This window comes from Dromaius novaehollandiae, chromosome Z, assembly GCF_036370855.1.
Source record: "Dromaius novaehollandiae isolate bDroNov1 chromosome Z, bDroNov1.hap1, whole genome shotgun sequence".
NCBI classification, from domain to species: domain Eukaryota; kingdom Metazoa; phylum Chordata; class Aves; order Casuariiformes; family Dromaiidae; genus Dromaius; species Dromaius novaehollandiae.
This window is the reverse complement of record NC_088132.1, coordinates 73634454-73655469: the sequence shown is the minus strand read 5'-3', so window position 1 is coordinate 73655469 and position 21016 is coordinate 73634454. Positions and strand designations below refer to the sequence as shown.

The 21016-nt window shown below is 42.3% G+C and overlaps 2 protein-coding genes across 4 annotated transcripts in view; both read left to right on the top strand.

Moving 5' to 3' along the window:
* LOC112988024 (protein unc-13 homolog B) overlaps nucleotides 1-21016 on the top strand; it is a 218157-nt gene that overhangs the window by 101789 nt on the left and 95352 nt on the right. The window lies entirely within an intron of this gene.
* LOC135325099 (uncharacterized) lies at nucleotides 9734-12425 on the top strand. The gene has a single exon (XM_064502598.1). It carries the CDS (start codon nucleotides 9907-9909, stop codon nucleotides 12385-12387), a length of 2481 nt encoding a protein of 826 aa, XP_064358668.1. The 5' UTR covers nucleotides 9734-9906; the 3' UTR covers nucleotides 12388-12425.

Sequence of the window (21016 nt, the reverse complement as noted above, 5' to 3'; positions counted from 1 at the left end):
GGGTGCATGAAGAAGGAGGCGCCACTGGTAGGATGAAGGGAACATTTGTGAAAAAGGGGATGTGATGCAGACCAACTGGCCGGGAAGACTTTCTCAGCAGCAGTCCTTTGGAGGCCCCTGGGGCAACATGTGGGGCAGATAAGAAGTGGCTTTAATTTAGGCACGTTTTACAGGGTTAGTGTCTGCTGCTGCCCAGATTTTGTACTTAAAGGAAAAAAGTGTCAGTTCAAAGTGAGTGGATCTGATTCTTTATGCAATGTTTTTGCAGTCATTCTTTTATGTAATGATGTGACTTTTATTTTTGGGAAATGCAAGATCAACGGGTGTTCAGTCCCCCACACTTGTAACAGAACTGGTACTAGTCTTCCTTGGAAACTGGATGTGATGTGTTTGCGCAAGGGCATCACTCAATCTTGCAGGTTAGTCTGGGGGTGAAACAGAGATGTAAAAATATACATATATATCTCTAAAATGGGCAAAGAATCTTTCTTCTTGGAACGGGTTAATTGTTCAGTCCCGGGCTTTTTTCCCGGCCCCCCTGCTCCGCAGTCCTACAGGATGCCAGGAGCCAGGCAGAGTGCTTTTCCAGCGCAGATCTGCTCGCTGTGCTGTGCTGTGCTGCCTGCTCTGCTGAAGCCAAAGGAGTGCTTTTTGTCTGTAGTCAGATTGGTTCCACCAGTTCTCATTTCCTTCTGAATGGATAATAAAGTGGAGAATCATTTCAAGTCGAGGAGTGTTGGTGTGTGAGCGAAAGAGGGAGGCTGCGTGTGTGAGGATCTAGGCAGTAAGCAGCTGACGTGGAGGAGTAAAGTAGCAATAGCTGCACAGCTTTCTCTCTGCCTCTGAAGTACAATATTTTCTGTTGAGTCACAACTGAAGAGAAGGATGAAGTTTTAACTGTAGTTGGTGCTGCCTGAGAAAGGGAAAAGATGCATTACATCGGTGAACAAAAGAATTTCTGTTGAGGGAGCCTCCTTGAAGCTGACAGGATTTCTGCATTTTTGGCTTTTACATTCATTGGCTTCTACTGTTTTTTGCTTTTTGGATTTTTAGCAGCTGTTTACTTATTTTTTTTCCTTTTCCTTTCTTCAAAACATGCCTTCAACTTTACGTGGTTTCTCATCCTAGTGCTACTGTGGAACAGGATACTCTCGGTGCCTTTGTACCATCTCTTTCCCCGACACCTGAGATGGGACATCAGGAATATGTTGATAATCTCCGTAGTGAAAGTTCATTTTCTGATGAACCTTTAACAAGATTAGGAATCGTTCAGGACTTGTCTTTTCTATGAGAACAAGCTATTGTATTCTGTAGTTTTCTATTAATTCTATAAATTTCCTTTACATTTTAGATTTCATTTTATTTTGAAGCAAAAAGGTAAGTGAATGATTGGAACAAATGAAGTGACTAGGTATAAACTGCAAACAGACAGCAAACAAGGAGAATTGCTTTCTTTATTTTTAGGGTGGGCTATTTGCGTGTTTACTTTGGTAATATAATAGCTCCATTGCAAGCTTACTGGATTTAAACACGTGCTTTGAAAAGACAATCTACTCTTGGTATGTTCATTTGTATAATCTATTTTTTAGTTTTTGTACTCATCACTTAGACACTAATTGTAGGTCTCTTCTCTGCTATAACTGAGGTTGTGTCTGTTTACTTCACATACTTTTGTATTAAGAGGGTTTGTATCTCAGTTGGAATTTGACATCAAAATCACTGTGTGAAGAAGAGTTAAAGGGAAAAGGATTTTGGAGTAATTTGAATTTGATCACTTGAAAAGCAAATAGCTAGAGACTAATTAAATTACTGGTTTGATTCTTCCTCAAATGTCACTTGAAACAGGCTTGCTTTTAACCCAGAATATTTGTCATTGGCCTAATTTCCTGTGCTGAGAAGCTTGTGAGCTGATGAGATGAAATGACTGGCATGAAGGAGCAATGAGGATGCTGTACAAGCTCATGAATCAGAGCAGATGGTGTGACAGTTTCAGATATCTTTTCAGTTTTGTTCCTTTTTTACAGGCAGCTAATGGAGAGCCTTTCTGGGATAAACATCAATATTTAATCCAGAATGCTTAGCTTTTCTGCCCTCAAGATGAAAGGGAGGATGCGTATAAAAGTAAAGCTTCGGTTTTAGCCCAGAAGGATTTTAGTTGAAGAGCAGCATGAGCTGGAAAAGCCTGGTTGTCCCATCAGCTGCCTACGTTCCCTTTTCCCATCCTGTCTGAAAGCTACGGAGTGTCTGTCTGCCATAACAAAGTGCAGGACAGGTCAGAGACAGGCGAGCGAGACGATGCAGCACCGGTCCAGCTGTGCTAGCAGTGCCTTGACAACACAGGTTGCATCTCCTAATTGCATCACCTTGGGCTGCTGGGTGCTGCCTGTCACTCCCAGCTCTGACTGTCCTTGTTAGCTGAAGCACCAACACCTGGAAAGCCAGCTCCAGACCTCCTCAGTGAGCAGTGGGAGTTTTGAGAAAAACTGTAAAGATGGAGGGGGGGGGGGGGGTATATCCTGGTGGCTCTTGTCAGAAATGCAGCACCCGGGAGCTCACACGATTGCTTCAGCGCTGGTTGGAAATTGGATTGCCAGTCGGGGAAGGTACAGCATGTTCTGTTTCTGTTACTCCAGGCAGAGCTCTTAGCATCCTTCACTGCTTTCATAATGGTGCATGCAAACCTTATTTAAGGCAGAACTACTGTGCTTGTACTGACAGTGCTGCCTGTCTGCTCTCCTGTTAGAGGTAGCTGGAACATGCAGAAACCTTTCCACAAAGCTGAGCATATTTCTATGGTCCTGATCCCGAGGCCAGCTAACTTGTCAGCGTGCCCCTGTGCTCGTATTTCAGTTGGTGGTGGTGTTTCCTTTAAACAGAAAAGTTGGTTCTTGCTCTGGCTTATCTGTTCAATATAGTACTTGTTCCTCAGGATCCTGATTTGGGAAAAATCTGCTTTAAAGAGCAGCTGTCAGCTGATTATATTGCAGTGCATTAGGTTGTCATGAGTAAATCATTTAATGTAGATACCTGATTCATTTAGCCACATACAAAACCCTATGTAACTGAATATGAGCACTCTGGAAATAAGGAGGGTGCTGAACTTAATTCCCTCTCAGTTTGCTCTTAAACTGCTGACAGCTGGTTGCTTGGGTTCCCTGGTTGCTGCTAAGGAGTGGAGTGATTTTGCATAAGAATGATAGAAGAAGCTGCTTTTTTTTTCTCTTTTTCTCAGCAGTCAATTATCCTTTTTGCCTTTTCTCAGCACAGGATATTCTTAGATTTAGGTAGGTGCCTTAGACTTAGCTTGCTGCTGGCTATGCATGAGCCTTGTCACTCTGCTGCCATGCTCAGCAGCTTTCAGCCTGTTCTTGCCTTTCCACTCAGAACTTGCTTCTTTAACTCTGTCTCTGGATGCCTTGTTTTCTTGGCTGCCAGGTAACGATAGACTTCATGCGTTACTGCAACGGGTGCATTACTGTGCCAGCTGCTGCTCCTTTTAGCTTGCAGAAAAAGCTGTGATAAAAGGCTGTGACTGCACAGGGAATGAGTACGTCTCTGGGAGCGGCAGGGCTGTCTAGTGCCTAGGCACTCTCGGGGCTCCAAAGACAGCTTAATTTCAAAGACCCGAGTATCTCAGTCCTCCTCCATCTGTGCTCCCAAAGCTGGTGCTCGTGAGGAGGGGAAAGCAGCGTTGGTCCCATTTTACAGACGGCTCAGAGACGCTTAGCAACTTTTTCAGTCCCATCTAGTTTGTAGGGAGTAGTAAGGAGTTAGGGCTGTGTGCTCTCTCCTTGCTGTACCTCATAGTGATGCTCTTCTATTACATGAATTTAATTTCATGCTAGTTCTCAACAAATTTTTTTAACACTGGTGAATACCCTTGCAACACTTTAGTGGGTTTTTGTCCTTGTACTCGGTGATTTTTACTGTTCCTTCACTTTTGTAGCTATATCAGTCATGTGCTGGTACAGCAAAATATTACCTGCCGGTGGTTTTTTGGATCAGTGGAATGGCCATGTGTAAAGGGTAGCAAATACCTGTGGGATGCCTAAGTGTGTAATTCATTCAGCTAATGTGCTGTTTTCCCCAGATCCTTCTTCCACTGTGACGGTTACTGGCATGCCAAATCTGATCTTTTGTCCTCTTCCCTCTTTTCATCTATCAAACAACTTTTGGAAAGGTTCCAAGTGTATTTTTGTAAAATGTGAAAGGAGCAGAGGCCAGCAGTCATTGACTGCATTAGTGTTCTGATACAATTTTTGCTCTGCTTTATTGAAACAAATCTGTTTGTAGATACATGTGAAACCTGAAAAACATCATTGGAAGTGCTTGAAGATTTCTGAAAGTTTTACAGGTGGGGCTGGGATGCAGTTACAGAGTTCTGCAGCTTATGCTCTACCATGTGAGCAAGAGCACAGATTGATAAGGCTTAGCAGGGAACAGGATTACCAAGTAAGGGACTGTGAAATAGTCTTTTGCTCACATTTTTTTGTTTTTTAAAAATCATTTTCATCCTTTTATAACTGTTTTCTTTTCAACGTTATGGATGTATTTCCTTTATAATCCATCTGTGAAGTGCTGTGCATCTCTTCTGTACCTTACTTTTTACCCAAAGTGTCCTCCGGTGAACAAATTTTTCTGAGTGCCTTTTGTTCTCCGGTCCTGCTGCTCCTCACCCAGGCTTGTTTGGCTGAGTAACTTCTTGTTCATATGATTCATAACAGGACTTAAAAGTTGGAATTTCTGTTAACTACTAGGAGCAAGGTTTGGAAAGAGACATATTCTAAGAAGCAAGCAATAAATGCCACATTTAGGTATGATCCAACCCCAAATTAAATCTAATCTTGTTAATTAGAAAATAGCATGCTCACCTCCAGAAGTCATACTGTCAGCAAGGCTGGCTGTAACTCTTCATGTCACTGTCAAGCCTTGTTGTTAGGGTCCTTTTAGCAATTAACGTGTTTAAAAATGCTGTAATAATTCCCAGGAAGAGTTGATTTTCAGCAGGCAGAGTGCTGGGGCGATGTTGCTATGGCAGCCTTAGCCATGAATTCTTTCTCTTGTTAATGCCAAAACCTTTTTTCCCTATAATGTCCTGCATTTTACTTCATGGTATTTTTCATGTTTAATCAGCTCTTTATAAAATAGCAAGATGATTTTTCACTTGTTTATTGCTTTTCCTATTGTAATTGCTAGTACAGGTAACGCAATACTGCTTTGCGTGGAAGATGCTATAAATATAGTCTAGTTCAAAAGATTTCACTCAGTGCCATGGCTGTGTGAGTCGATAGCCAGAGAGGCTGCTGTGAGATGTTTTTTGATCATAGCTGATCATTTTTTACACCTCTTTGCTGATGACTCTGAATATCACATCTGCACTGAGGCACCAGCACCTTCTAACATGATGGTGTGGGGTGGAGATGTCTCAGTATCTCCCTTAATGTGATGAAAGCCACATACTGGTAAACAGACAAACTGATCTCGTGTTAGCAGAGGTTTAATGGACACAGAGGGGCCAAACTCTCTCCTGACACCCTTGCGCTTGACTGCAGCCCGCTCCCCACTGCTTGGGGCGGTGCCGAAGGGACCACAAAGCCGTCTGTGTTTTCAACCACATTTGTCCAGTGGCTGATAGAAGTGAAGACCCTGCTCCAAGTGGGTTGCAGCCAGCTTTCCTCTCTCTGGTGGAGAGCCTGACCTTTTACAGTGCTCTGGAAATGTAAAGTTTAGCTGATCCCCAACTGTTGAGCAGAGATTTCATAATTACAGTTTATTCCTTCATGGGACTTCTCACATTCTTGTTTCTCACCTATCAGTGCTCAGCGTTGGCGTGCCATGCTTTCACTCCTGTTGTCATCGCAGACCCTTATGTCAGGAGGAGATGTAGCTGTATACATGTGTTAGGAGGATGTTTCAGAAATGTAGCCATTGGCAAGGTGATCAGACCTGCAGTCTTTGTGGTAGGTTGCCAGTTTCCCCCTGTCTAAAATCTTAAGATGTCATTTTTGTTCCCATGGGAATTAAAAAAACCAAACATCCCCAAGAAAAGCCAGGGTGCTTTCACGCCTGCTTCGCTTGAGCCTGGCTTCCTTTGGGGCATTTGCGGTATGCGGAACTGGAGATGTTGCTGAAAGCTTTGCAGCCTGCTCTTCCGTCTGCACGCCCAGAGACGCCTGTGCTGCAATAAGCACTGAGATCTCCTGGAGACAAATGCCTGCTAAAAAGGCAGTCAGAAGTTTGTGTAGTAAGTGAGGGCTTGCAGCATCTGGCAGGATATAGGAGGCAAATACTCTTTCTCTAAAGATTGGGTTTCTTGTTACACGTTAGTATGACTCCTCAACTGATCCTGGGAGAGAAAAAGACTTAAAAAGACTTCTGCAGTGATCTAAGTCTAGATTTTAATCTTTTTTAACTTTTCTTGTCATTTTGATGCCTTTCTGTGCCACAAGGAACACATGACCTTAACACAGGTGACATTAGAGGAACAAGAGACCTTTATAGGGTACAGGTAACTGCACAGCACCTGGTCTGGAACAGCTGAAGGCAGCAGGGGCACCCATGCAGTGCTGGGTGGGGAAGAGGAGTGAAGGACTCTGGTAGGAGGTGTGGAGGCACGGGGAGGTCAGCCCACAGTATAAAGTGTGGGAGTACCTGGAGCTCCACGTCTGACCAGGGGAAATAAAGATTTCCATTTGCTTACACTCACTGTACAGAGAGGTAGAGAGATACGCTCTGAGCCAGAGCCGATGTCCTTGTATTCTGCTCTGGCCCTGTTCCCACGCTGAGAGGAAACAGTTTGTCCCTCTTGGGATGAGCTGGACAGGTATTGCTGGTGTTTGAGATCAAAGTTACTGCTTTTCTTTTGTGTTCTGATAAACTGCCTCTCTGTAACGAGGAGCTCTAATGGAAACAATGTATGTGTATATAAATGACAGCTTTGTAGTGTTTGCATTGACCTGTCCATTTTGGAACGGCTGCAGTCCTGCGAGCAAGTGTTTGATAAGAAAAAATGTTCTCCATAACACTGTTACTATTGAGTGTTGCAACAGACAAAGCAACTCGGAACAAATTTCTTTTTTTTAATTTTTAAACTAAAAAGATCATTAAGTCCTTCTAGTGGCTCAAAAGCCATGCGCAGAAAGAAGCGTGATGAACATTGAGCATTTGGAGGGAATCCTTGCACAGGCATGTGTAGGCTTTTCTCCTACCACTTGTGGTTTGATGAGCCAGAAAATATTTGAAATGAACATGTGTGTTACCCTCAAGCAACACGTGTCGGGAGGCACAACTTCAGAGCTCTTCTGCCCAGCTGCCACTGAATTCAGGTGCTTGCTCTCTGAAGGTTTGCTTCTCAAGTCTGACATGAGAGTGCTTCTCTGGCATTAAACACTGATTCTTTGCTTGAGTGAAAGGTGACTGTGTACGTGCTGAAAGAAGAGAGCCTGGCCAAATATTTCTTAGGTCAGCCCTGTTCTCTGATGTAGATGGGTGAGAAACACAAAACAGCCAGATCTTTATGGAGTACTAGCCTGGAAATTTTATAAAATCAAAACTTCTTTAAGAAGCAAACAAAGAAATTTAATGGGAAATTAGCATTTTTGACTGAGTAAAGTGACTGTTTAGCCTACACAAGGGCATGTATCGCATCTGGTACGTAATTTCAGCTGAGATGCTGGACCATGGGGCTTAAACCTGAAGCACAGATGCAGCCTCTGTTATGGCATATTAACTGGCTCTGATTATAGAGATCGGTATTTGCAAGTGCTGCTTGCTCCAAATCAAAAAAACCTCTCCTTCCCTGCCCCCAAAGCGAAATGACAGCAGTGAAAACAAAGTACTTGCCAGAATGGAAATACTTGCTAAAAACAAAATGCTGGCAGTGCTATGAATGGCTGTCAGGTGGAACTGGAGGATGTACTAGGGAAAGGGGTTTCTGCACTGCCGTGGCTTGAGGTCGGGGCAGGTGCAGAAATGCTGAATTAATGCTTTGAAAGTGGAAATCACTGTTTGACTGCTGAAAGAAGGACCTGGCAAATGCTTCTGTGACCTCTGGAGCTGGCCCTTAGTCCGTGGAAAGGCTCTTAGTGAATTCACTGGACCTTAGATCAAGGCTTCAATTCCGTGCAAGAAGAATTACTGCGGTGTTCAGTCCTCTACTTCGCATGAGAACATGCAATACTTGGGCTCAGCCCTTCGCCCCACACTCTCCATGGGTGCTGCTGGGACAGACGTGACAATCTCTGCAGAAGGTTTCAGGGTGGCAGAGACCATGTTAGGTGAACCAGGGTTACCAGGCCTCGAATGAGGGTGAGAATGAAGCAGAAGAAAAACACCTGATGTAAACTGCAGCAAGTGTTAGCCTTAAGACAGTTAAACCAAGAACAAGGTTAGCTTTGTGCTGAGCTTTTGGGATCGTGACCTGATGAGGAAGGAGTTAAAATAATCTTGGGTTTATTATTCTAGTGTAATTTTGAGCAACTGGAGGAGATACCAAACTCCCCCTTGCCCTGTTTCTGTTCCTTGCAACATAGCAGTAAACCTTCCCATGCAAAGCTATTGTGAGCTGTACAGAAATGTTCATCCTGGAGGCAGTTGGTGAAATTTAAGTTAGGCTGAATGTTGCATGTGATGCTTACATTTGTGCGTTGTGGGATTAAAAAAAAATCATTTTAGATCTAGATAATAGTAAAAATGAAAATTAAAGGCACTTACTATGGATCTTATACCAAACAAGAACTTTCAGCAGTCTTTCAGCAGGAAGGCCAGACTGGAACATCAAACACCGGCGCGTTCTCTAGTCACCTTGGTTCAAGGAGGAGGATGTCTATATTGGTCTGTGTCTGCCTCAGTTTCCTGGCTATCTGGAGGAAGCTGATTGTATATTGTTAGGAAGTATAGTAGTGAGGTCACATGAAAGCCTTCAGTAAGTAACAATTCTTTTATATATATATATATATATATATATATAATATATAAATTTTTTACAGTGGGGATTTAATTTGGGAAAATGATCCACTGCAAAATCTTGATTGTTGGACTAGAAGTGATGTGCAGAATCTTCAGGCTGTCAGCTCAGCCTGTTTGTACATATGCTGCGTGTGGCATATTTAACTGCAGGTTAGCTTGGGGGCTTGTAAGCTTTGAAGGTTTGTGTGTGTATGTGTGTGTGTGTGTGTGTGTGTGTGTTTGGTAGCAATATATTAAGATAAAAATATTAAAACAACAAAAAGGTTTCGCACTCAGAATCTGTCATCCAGCCTTCCTGCCACTTTACATCACTTTGTGCAATTCCTGTGGGATAGCTGGTGGTGAGCCAACTTAAATGTGATTTCTACTTCAGTTTGAAGCAAGAACGGATGAAGCTAATGGACTGAAGGGAAAGGAAACTTATAGGGATAGAATCCTTAATATTTCATGTCAGAATTCTGTATTCAGAGGAGCAGTTACACAGAGCACCATTGCTAGGAGCTCAGCTTGGAGAAAATTGCAAACATGGTAGTAAAATGGAATAGATTGCTCACAGGATTGGTCTTTGTTTTTCTGGAGGGGGGAATGTTTTGGGGCTTCTATTTGTTTGTTTTACTCAGGAGGAGGAGGAGTGAGGAACCATTATTTTAACAAAGGAGGCCTAATATGGGGAGGTGGCCAAAACCAAGGCAGTGGCTGTAATATACTTCAAACAGCACATCCTTTTTCTGCCTGCTTTTATGTGGATGCTATCTTTTTTTATTATGCTTCTTAAGTTACTTTGGTTATTTATATCTGAACAAAACGTAATGCTTTTTCCCCTCTTTCAGTAGCTGCTTCATGACAGAATAAAAACTGGATGTGAGTTGTGCATTGGGAAGTGATTGATGTGTGCTTGTGCACCTTGTAGCACTATGAAAAACGCAGGTGGAGCTGCTGATGATGTTTGCTAGAAGTAGATTGAAAAAGCAAGAAAATGAAATTGCACTTCTGCACAGAAAATCTGTTGTAAAACTGTGGGCCAGGAAGCAGTTCCGGAAGCAAAGACTCCATTTGTTTCTGCGGGACAAAATGAAGAGGCTTCTTCAAGGCCAGGTAGATGAGAATCCAAACCACGCTCATCACTGCCAGCTCTCTCCAGTAGAGATTGAAACGGACATGTTTGTTTGTGGAATAAAGAGAAACTCCCCGAGCACTGAATTTTCTACTGCTGGAGGGGACTTTAACCAGGATGGAGGTGATGGCTCCAAGAAAGCAAATGAAGTTTGCATTGGGGAGGTGGAACTGAACTGGGATGGCTATGTCAAAATACCATGCTCACTTCAACAGAACCAGAAAGACTTAGAGGGGAATTCTTCCGATAGTATGAAACAGACCCCTTCCAAAAGAAAGGGTAGAGTGTCTGAGGGGCAGGACCTTTCTACCCTGAGCATTACCATGAGCTGGAGGGAGATAGCTGAAAGGGAAGGATGCTTTCCCCAGGAAAAGACCCCTACATACAGCCGTCGTAGACGGAAGTCAAGAGATCGCTCGGTTGATGTGGTTGATTACATTGTGAAAGAGCTCCAGGGAATAAGCCGCATCCAGACAGAGATTGCAGAGCTCCGGCAGCACCTCAACTTGATAAAAGGCTCTGTGGATGAAGTCTCCAGCTGTGTGGATACGGTCTTGAGTGAGATAGAAGGCCTTCAAGGTGGCTCCACCAAAACCCCAGGTACACGCGCTCGGGAGCCACGTAGGGAGGCACGCAAGGAAGAACCAGTACTATATTTTTATGGGATCCCAGAACAAGACGGTGAAAACACAGTGGAGCTCATCTACAGCTTCTTGTCTGAATATCACTGCTTCAATGGTATTCAGTGCAGTAAGTATATAAAAGATGCTTATAGGTCAGATACTGGTACAGGCAAGCCATTAACACCAAGACCAGCAGTTGTGAAACTTGTAAATTCTGAACAGAGAGACTTTATTTTACAGAAGTCTATCCTTCTGCAAAGCTCAGGGGTCCAGATTGCTACTAGTGAAGAACAAAAGCGGCAGAATGACCAGAGGGGCCAGAAAGTGGATTCAGTCTCTCTGCAATCTGGTTTCAAGAAAGATCATCGCAACTCAGCGAATCTTGATGTAGCTCAAAAAACTGATGGAGTTGGGCACCTTCAAACTGACTCTTACCAGGTTAAGTATAAAAGCACGAGTAGGACAACACAGTGTGTAGGGGAGAGATTTAGTTTTGCACAGAAGTCAACCTTGACTAAGAAAAGCAACTTGATATCTGAAACTGAGAAGGAAGCACTAGTAATAAGCTGTAGTGGGCAGCCTTCACGTGACAGTGACTTTCACCAGGCCCCTCATGAACCCCCACAAAATCTTCAGGTGACCAGTTTGGCCAAATCAGGTGATGGAAATTTTTTCTGCTCATCTGAGTCTTCGGGCAGTGCCAGCCAGGTATGTGCTTCAAGCAATGGAAGTGAACACAGGCCTGACACTGAAAGCATTGCTGAGAATGGTTCTTCCCTTCTAGATAAAGATGAGAAGGTAACTGCAGAAGAAATTGAAATAGACTGTGATAGCCCATGCAAGTTCACTGCCCTGGAGAAAGTTGATGGTCAGAGAGAAGATGTTTCTAGTGGGGTGACAACCATTAGCTGTGATCGTACAACTGATGAAATGGCTGATAGTAGTGACAGCTTGAAAGATATGATCCAAATGGACCTGAATGATCAAGATCCAACTGATCAGGTCTTTAGGGATGTCCTGGAAAACTCTAAGTATTTCCTTGACCATTCCCGGGATAGCACTGATCTTGTAGACATGAAGTTTTACACTAATAAGCTTGGGAAAGCTATTAATCACTTCAGGTCTGCTCTGCAAGTGGTATTTAACAAATTAGAGACAAGTGATTCTGAAATCCTTATGGAAAATGATAGCGGCTTACAGATGGATGATGACAACACACTTATGCTGAACAGTTCAGGTATGTGTGACAGCTCTGACAACTTTGCAGAAACCCCTCCTAGTCAGTCATCTGAGAGCCAGGCAAACACAACTGCAAATAGTGAAGCGTCTGCTCATATGCAGTTTGTTCCTTCCAGTCTTTCCTCTGCTCCATATGACCCTCCTGTTTCCAGTTTGATGCCATCATCTGACTGTGAAATTCTTGCTGAGCAGCACTCACCTCCTCATGAGCTTGGAGTAGATGTGAGCTCTCTACCTGGGCAAGCAAAGGAGTGCAGACCCATGAGCCTTGACAAAGTATGCGCAGAGACCATCTACCTGAACAAATGCATCAACAATTTCAAAAATGTGCTGAGGGAAAAGAGACAAATGCGTAGGAGACTCTTAAAAGAATTAGCACAGGAAGGAAACTGGATTTCCGCTGAGGAGACGAATTCAGGTAAACTGGAAAAAAAATGTTTTTAAGGAGATGCTAAAATCTAGCATTTGTGCAGCTGGTAGGCAAGACCTAGCTCTGTGGGTGGACAGTTTATTAGAAGTTGTTAGCAAACAGTTACGAGGGCGAGTATACCTAGTATGCAACAGTACTGACCAAATGAACCCAAAATTTATTGGTAACACTAGAATGCAAGTTTGCAAGCTTCACTTTTTTTTCTTTTTGAGAGAGAGAGGTTTGCAATGTATCTTCAAAATAGCAGATGTTAGTGGTTTTGTCATAATTCGTGACTTGGTTCCTTGTTAAATATAATAGTTAGGGAATGTGATAACAAAGCGTGCATTTGAGCTATAAGTAACTGCTATATTTGCCCGTTTTAGGAATTGAGTGGATTTAGACTTCAAGTGGCTCCATCAGGAAGTGGGAGTTCTCAATGTTTAATATGTGCTAGATTTTTATCCTAGTAGGGACATCAAAAAATAAAATAAAAAAAAGTTAAAACCTGTGTTGTAGTGTTGTGTTTCTGTAACTTGTTCATGAGATGAGAAATTTTCCATTTCTGTGGGGCTGCGTGTCTTGCGGCCAGCACAGATAATGAAGCACTGGACCTCAGGAGATGTAAGCTAATGCAGGGTTGTAGCAGTGCTGGTTGATTTGTGCTGGGGATGTGGGGCATAGAAATGACCTGCATGTTATGATGGGCCTTGTTTTAATAGACCTTGGTTTGGTAAAAACCTAACCTAACCTTGTAGTATAGGTCCATCTAGCTCCTCCTTATCCAGGGAGTAAGAAAACTTTCTCAGTGGCATCTCTCTCCAAAGCACTACGCAGTTAAGGAAAGTGAGGTGACCTGACTGTTTCAGGAGTGCTAATGTTGGGACTATAGCTTGAAATCTTCATTTGCTTGTTTTAAGCCTCCCCATATCAAATATTTTGTTCACTTTTCTCCTTTCAGTCATCAAAGCTAATGAGAATAATCACAGTGCTCCTTCGCCCATTGAAAGAGTTGTCTCGCTTCAGCAGTCTTATCTGGTCACTGTGCTTTTGCTGTGAAGAAACGACTGTCAGTCTGTGTCTGGCTTCTGTATCAGTGACCTGCTTGTTGTGTGGATCATAATGCTTGTAATCAGCTCTTTGCTTTATTATTTTGTGCAAGGCCCTTATTGTAGAATTCCTTAAAACAATAGGCTTTCAGTAAGTAGAAACAGTAAGATTTTTTTATTTTAAGCAGGCTTGGCACAGATGAACACCTGCTTCTTTGTTTCAAGAGTATGTTCAAATTACTGAAGTATAGATGGTATAGATGAAACTGATTTTTTTTCCATTCAAAAATTTATTTTCTTTCTGTTTTTTCTTTCATATTTTATTGTTTGCATAATGCTCAAGTACTGAAAGTAAGTCCTAATTTTAGACCTATGGGAAAAGACAGTAGTTTGGGTTAGCTTTATGCCACTGTACAACAAACATATTGCAATAACCATCGAATGGGAGGCTGCTTCTCGCAGCAGAATTTCAGCAATACAGGTCCATTCACAAGGGGAAAAGTAGCTGAAACAGTAAAGAGGAGGAAGATGACAGCTGGACTTTGGTGCCCCAAGTCTGGCTCTGGTATGGACTGGCGTTCCTGGGCATCCCTGGTTTAGTTTTCCTGTCTAGTAGTTGCAACAGCCTCTAGTGATGTGAAAATGAGTTGATGTTTGTGTAATAAATCATGTAGAGGCATGTCTATATGGTAGCTATGACAATTGCAGTTACTGCAATAAGTATCAGATGGAATCACAATTTAGAAAATGTGTTCTGAGAGACAGAGGGAATCTAAAGGAGTGAAGGGTAGTGGAAGGAACTAGACCAGGGATGGGAAAAGGGGGAGAACTTGGAGGGAAAAAACCCTGGATGAGAAGTCAGGAAGCAAGGCAGCCCAGAACATCAGGGCAAGGCATGGAAATGGGCAATGGAAGAGCAGGTCCATCTAGAGTGGAGGTAGGGGGATGTAACCAAGATGCCAGTGCTAGCACAGGATGGAGCAAGCAGGTGAGGGAGTCACTGGGTAAGTAGCCACTTGGCAGTAGCCAGAAAGAGAGAAGGGGATGACTGTACTGGCAAGAGCCATAGGGTGAGACAAAATTAATCATATAATCATTCAACTTGAAATAGGGTTGTTTTTGTGAGAAAGTGTAGTAACTATTTTATGTTCCTTATTTTTGCTGTACTCGACTTAAAATAGGCTTGAGCCAAGCTCTTATTTTCTTTTTTCATATACAGAATGCAATGAAAGTTTTTTTGTTTTTTTTTTTTTTTCTTCTTCTTCTTCTTCCTTCCCAGCTGTAGGTCACTGTTTATGTCTGTCTTTGAAAATACAGTTTCCTCTTAATAGACCTTTAAGTTTCTGGATCAGGTCCATTGAAAGTCCAGTTCTGCCTGCTGGCTCTTTTGTTCTGAGCCTGAGCCACTCTATTGCTTATGCCTGTTTTAAAGTTCAGTTCAAGATATTTTATTAAATATATTTGGCAGCAGTCTGCAGCAAAGGAATAGATGATAACTTTGAAGGTGTTAGTAAGTCTGCATGTTTTGGTGAATCAGAGATGATGCAGCGGCATAAAGGTTTAAATTATTTATAGTTGTACACAGATGTAAACTACAAGAACAGTTTAGAACTTAGCAGATGCATGTAAATAATTGTTGTATTTAATTTGAAGTAAAAAGAGAAAATAGAATATCCTCTGAAAATCTGTGCAAGCTTGTAAAGTTTTAATTGGAAGAAAGAGTAAGTGAAGTGATGAAGATGGTTTGACTTTGCATATTTAAAAAAAGCTGAAATGGTAGATATTTCTGTAAACTTAAAGTGAATGCTCGAAAGTGAGACAGTAAAAGAATTCTGTGATCAAGGTTTAACTACATCAGTCACTGGCTTGTGCTTTTCAGTATTGGTGAGGCTGTTAGCGCATCTGCTATAATGGAAGATAATCAGATATTTTAAATCTTTGTCTGCAGTTGCTTAGAGATTTGCCAATTTTTACTTAGCCTGAACCTATCCCTAACAGCTTTGAACTGAAGGGGCTCAGAAATCAAAGATACATATGGCATTTAAGCCAAAATAATCCAGCATTTTCTGAAAATGAGCCCAATGCAAGATTCATGACTTTACATTTCTATAAAAATAAATTCGATGACCTTTATTTGAGAAGCTCCAGTGAAATTAAATTTGGCAGTGGTAGTCTGTGTCAAGGGTCTGTCTGTGAAAATCTACCCCAAATGAGTGAAGTGAATAAGCCTTTGAAAAATGTGTCATTTCCATATGCTTACTGGTAATTTGCTACAGCTCAGCTCTTGCATTGCCAAAGGCTTCATCTGTCCTCAGTGTTTTCCAGCCTGGGGCTGAAGCAGGGTTTTCCCTGCTAGGGATGACTGAGAACTGTGCCAAACATGAGCAGCTCAAGGAGTACACGTCTTCTGCCCTTGGAGACTTCACGGGCTCTGGCAACATCAGGAAGCAATCTGATTCAAATATGGAGGAGATGAAAGCCTCAGAAGGAAGGAAGGAAGGTTGGACCTGCCTGGGACAGATGGAAAGAACCAAAGGGCTGAAGTCAGGAGAGAGGGAGTTTGTATGTGGAGGTTTGGGGTGATTATGCACAGAGAGGGATGAAAAGAAAGGACTTGAAGTGAAATTGGGATTGCCTAGGTGAGAAGGTTTTAGTAACCTACAGAAAGGAACAGGCAGGAGGATGGTGTAGAAAAATCACAGTAGCAGGGAGCAGTCAGAAGTGTCTGTGCCCCCCAAAAAAACAAGTCTGCATCCTGAGCCTGGAATGGACCCCAGGTTTCCTCAGCCTCTCCACATCAGGAGATATATGCAGAGCAGACTGGCAAAGCATGGCATTTCTGTTGTGTAGAAGACGACAGCATACTGTGTGTTTTCTCCTCTGTCAGCTCATGAATGCGAGGTCTGTCTGCTGGTTCAAAGGCTTTCGTCCCTGCTGTGGATCTGTGGAGGCAGCACTGACATGTTTTAAGGTGGAAAGCGGGGTTTTTATTTTAGCTACAATCTAGCACTTCATTTGCTAAAATAATTCGACTTCTCCTTCGTGACTGAATTAAAATAGCTTCTCTATTTTCCTGTCTTAGTGATTGCCTGTGTGTAATTACACCTATAGAGAGAGTAACTTTGGAAACTATTTTAGCTTTTTAACCAATTTGAGTGGCCCATGTTGCCATGAAGCTGTTCCTTTGCCTGTGTCTTTCATTGGCAAAGGGGTAATTTGATTCTGCTATGCAGATACAGATTTATCTGATTGGTAGTGTGTGTACCGGAAGCTTTGAATATGGCTCTCATAACTTTACTAGTCTTGAAATTGCCCATCCATAAATATGAGATCTAGTGTAGGAGGCTTCTGGATTTTTTCTCAGGGGAGAATTGCCTAGATTTATAAAACCAGAAAATCTCTCTCAGCATTATGGTATTTGCAAAAGCAAAATATGTTCCGTGGGAGCTCCTGGTTTCCTCCCAATGGGCAAAATGTACAGGGGGGAGGAGGGGGGAATGCTCCATATGCAAACAGTGCATGCAGTCTGGGGGCAAGGGGGATAAATCTTACTGTTTGTGATAAATACAGGTTCTCTTCAAGTGTGATAAATAGCAACTCTAATTCAGTATTAATTAAGATTATTAAAGGTTCTTGAGTTAAAAAAAACGGGAGCTGGAACGCTGTAAAATCAACTCTCAGAACTGTATGTTCTAATGCATGTGTAGTTATGGGTGAAATTTGATCACAGTTTAACTAGAGATTAATTGGTAGAGATTAATTAACTGGTGTATGCCCGGGAAGCACATGGAAAAAAAACTCTGCTGTGTGAATGTTTTATCAACTTGCAGCAAATGTTTACTCCACTTTCTGAAATAATTTTACAGAGCTGGTGGCAAAAATCTGGTCTATTAACTTTTGTTCCTCTCCTTCCTCTCTTTTTCTTTGCAGAAGGAGGTAGAGGAGAGCTCCAGGTTGTACATGTTGTCCCTTCTAACCAGCATCTCTCTCTCTGAAACACCCGTGTGTGCATGCCTTGTCTTCGTGTAACCGGTTGCTTCGGCTGAGGCGCAGACATTCAGTTTAGCATGTTATGGTTGTCAGAGGCATTGTTAATGCTGTGTATGAGTTAAGAATCTGTTCAGTGCCTATTACCTTTTTTACCTTTTAGAAAGAGAAAACACACACATTTTGAGTGATCTCTTCCCTTCAGTGCTCTGTGGGGCATGTGCAACGTGCACAGGCACCAGGCTAGCGGAGAACAAATTGTCTGTCTTGTGTGTTGTAATCACCCTCTTCCTTTGATTCCTAAACCAAGTATTTCTTAATTTCTCCTCAGTTCTATTATTTCACTCCATCTCTGTTTCGTACAAGTTACTGCAATTGAAGTCAAGTGTACCATGATGGGCTATAGTCCTGGGATTCAGCAAGGCTATGGGTGCTGGGAGGTGTCTGCTGCAGATCCTGTGTCCTTTTAGCTAGCTACAGGCTGCCCATTGCTTTGGATAACAGGGCAGTGTGCCCAACAGAAAGGACAGGACTCCTCCCTTAGTACCTGCAGCTGTTGCCTCTCCCGTCATGGACCTGTTGCCTCTGCTTACGATGCTTGGGTGGGTGAGTGGTTTGTGAGCAGCAGGTAACTGTTTCCTCCCGGGAGGATGCCCAGAACTTTTTGTTGACTGCTGTGCAACATCTTAGCTTGTGTTTGCAACTGCACCTCATGCAGAGGAGTTTTTGGCTGTTTGATTCTCAGTTTGTTTTTTTCTTTCCTCCTTTGAATCCATGCTATGTGGATTAGGTGCCTGCTGTGCCCCTGCCTCGCTGTTAGTTGTACGAGTCATGTTAAATCAGCTTCCTGGAGTAGACTGAACGTTGTATGGCTTTTAGGCTTCCATGAAGGTCTTTGAGCTTCGTGAATTTGCATTTTTAAGCTTTGGTCCATGTATCGACAGCTTTGTTTCATTCTTACTGGCAGGTGTCTGTCCACTAACACTTTCGCAGAGGTACAGAGAAATCCAGAACTGCTGTCAAATTCTGTCATCTTCTGGTTTTGGTGCAAAAACATTGTAGCCTTTCTTTAGGCTGCTCATCTGGCAGGTGGAAGACTAACTGCAGAAGTCATCAGGTGGAAGTAGCTTCCTTTGTGGCTTTTCAGTCATTATTTGAATCAGTGCTTTTGAAGATTCACTGTGACTGCAGTGAAAGTAAAATAATCCTTTGGCTTGTTGCAGCTTTGGATTCCATGTAAAATACAGTGTACTTGAGTCAATAAAGGCATTGAATGACAAGACTAGTTAGTTTAATTGGGATGACTTAGCTCAGTCTGGTTCTGCTAATACCCCTGAAAAAAGGGTCTAATTAGACATACCTAGAAGTTTTATTTAGACACTGAAACAGTTGTACCTTCCTTTACCCTGATTTGCGTTCTTCTATAACTAAGCAAAGGAATTTGAATTTCTAGAAGGCAGAGTTTGGTTTGAAGGTTTCATAACCTAACATGGTACTTGGAAACAGGTAAGGGCGATTTTTAAAACAAACAAGAAGTCATTATTGATTTTTCTCGTGTCCATTTAAATAATGCAGCTTTCTATGTTTTACATCTGATTTTCATCTAAGAGAATGATGTGCCAGATACAATATTTAAATGAGATGGAAAGTTACATTTCAGAATGCCTTATATGTAGTCCTGTAGAGGACTAACAGATCTGGAGATGTTCTTCCTCTTCCTTATGCTCCTCCACACTTGGTGATTTTTTTTTTTTTTTTTTGATGCCTCTCTGTCTGTTTTATGGACTTTTTCTTCTGCAAAAGCATATAATTGTTCTCGCCATTGAAACATCCTCTTGTATATGAAATAATCTTAATGCAAATTGCAACTTGTTTAAATAACTTCTCAAATTACTTATAATTCTAGCTGTTGCTCTTCCTGAATAGTCAAAACTCTTACTGGGTTCCTTTTTAGGCTTTACTAAACATAGCTTTCCTGATGATTGAATACTGTGCCTTAAATGATCTTGTCTGTTGACTTGTTTAATCCAAGGTATGAAATTCATGCTACTGTGTCTCTGGCATTATTTTGCTAAATGGTTCTTGGTTTAAAAAAAAAACCCAAACTTTAATTACTTTGCAAAGACCTTGCAGCAATTGATTGCATCATTCTTTACTGTAAGTTAACATACTGAATTACTAGGGGTGACAGGCATTTCTCCGGCAGAAGATATTTGTTGGATAGTGGTTGTAAAAACCATCATCGACCAGGATCAGAAATGCAAAAATTGGAGAGAGACATGATAGGCTGTTTTATTTACATGTTCGCTGCTCCATCTTCTCAGTGCTTCTGTATGCACTTACTGAAGACGTAAACATCAGTACTTTCCAGGTTCAAATAAGCTGGCCTGGCTGCTTCCAAGGAGAGATCAAGTGACTCAGCTGCATAGAGAAGGAAAGTAGAAGCCAGACACAAAGCAATTTCCTAGGGAGCGCAGAGCATTGATGTCTACATGTTACATGTGCTGGCTTTGTTTTCCCTTCCCATTTGTTTGGGGAAGGATAGTGGTTAAAACCCTTGCAGTTGTTCTGGATGTTCTTCCCCTCTGCCTATTGTGTTTTTCTCTGCTCACCCAGGCTCTGAGCAAGCCTGGCCATCATCTGGGGCTGCTGGATGTGAGCAGCTCCACAACGGGCAATGAGACCCAGACTGGCCGCTGTATTGTGCTGGCACACTGCTATGAGTGCTACATTCGGAGAGCAAACCCTAGGCAACTCTCCAGCTGCAGCAAATCTATCTAAACAGCATTGCCATTTGCCTCTTGTAAATGAAGAGGAATGTGTTTCTATGAAATGTTCCTACCTGCAATAGTGGTATAAACTATGGCTTGCTTTGTTATGCTTAATCAGAGCTCCCAGAGCTGTCTGAACCAGGTTAAACTGCACGCCAGCTCTTGTAGGTAATACATGCACCATTTCCAAGCTCCTTTGACACTGCAGGTTAGTGCAACAAGGGACTGCAGAGGTCGTCTTTGTCACTGTCCAACCCTCTGCCGTTGTGCAATATTGTGTCACTAACCTGTATATAAACTATCCAGTTTCCCTCTCTAAAACTAGTTAAGTTTTGGTGTCCGCTTCTCCTTTTGAAAGGCTACTACAGAACTTCAATCCTATCATGGTTAGACCACTTCTTATTTCCAACTGCTATCTGTATTTGTCCTCAGTTCTTCTTCCGTGCTGCATGTTTTCCTGTCTAATGAGTATACACAGAAAAAGGTCCATTTTGCTAGAGTAAGCAAGCTGTCCCATTCTCCTCCTTATAGTATGGTCTTTGCATCCTCACGCTGGTTTTTCAATTTTCCAATTGGAAGTTTTTTTACTTGTGTGCTTATGGATGATGCTCTCTCCCCATATGGTTGTATCATCGTGGCTTGTGGGCACTTTGGGATGACTGGAAGTCAGGTTCGCCATCAGCTGCTTTCCTTCCACTGAACGTCCCCTTGTATGCAGTAAAATTTGCAGTAGGCTTTGGGGGGGTCTGACCCTGCTGTTTGTACTGCGTTTAATTCTCTATTGTCACAATCTTTACTGCCATCAGCTTTTTCCATAGGGTTTCTCAGTTCTCTTCTGTATCAGTAATTCTCCTGTG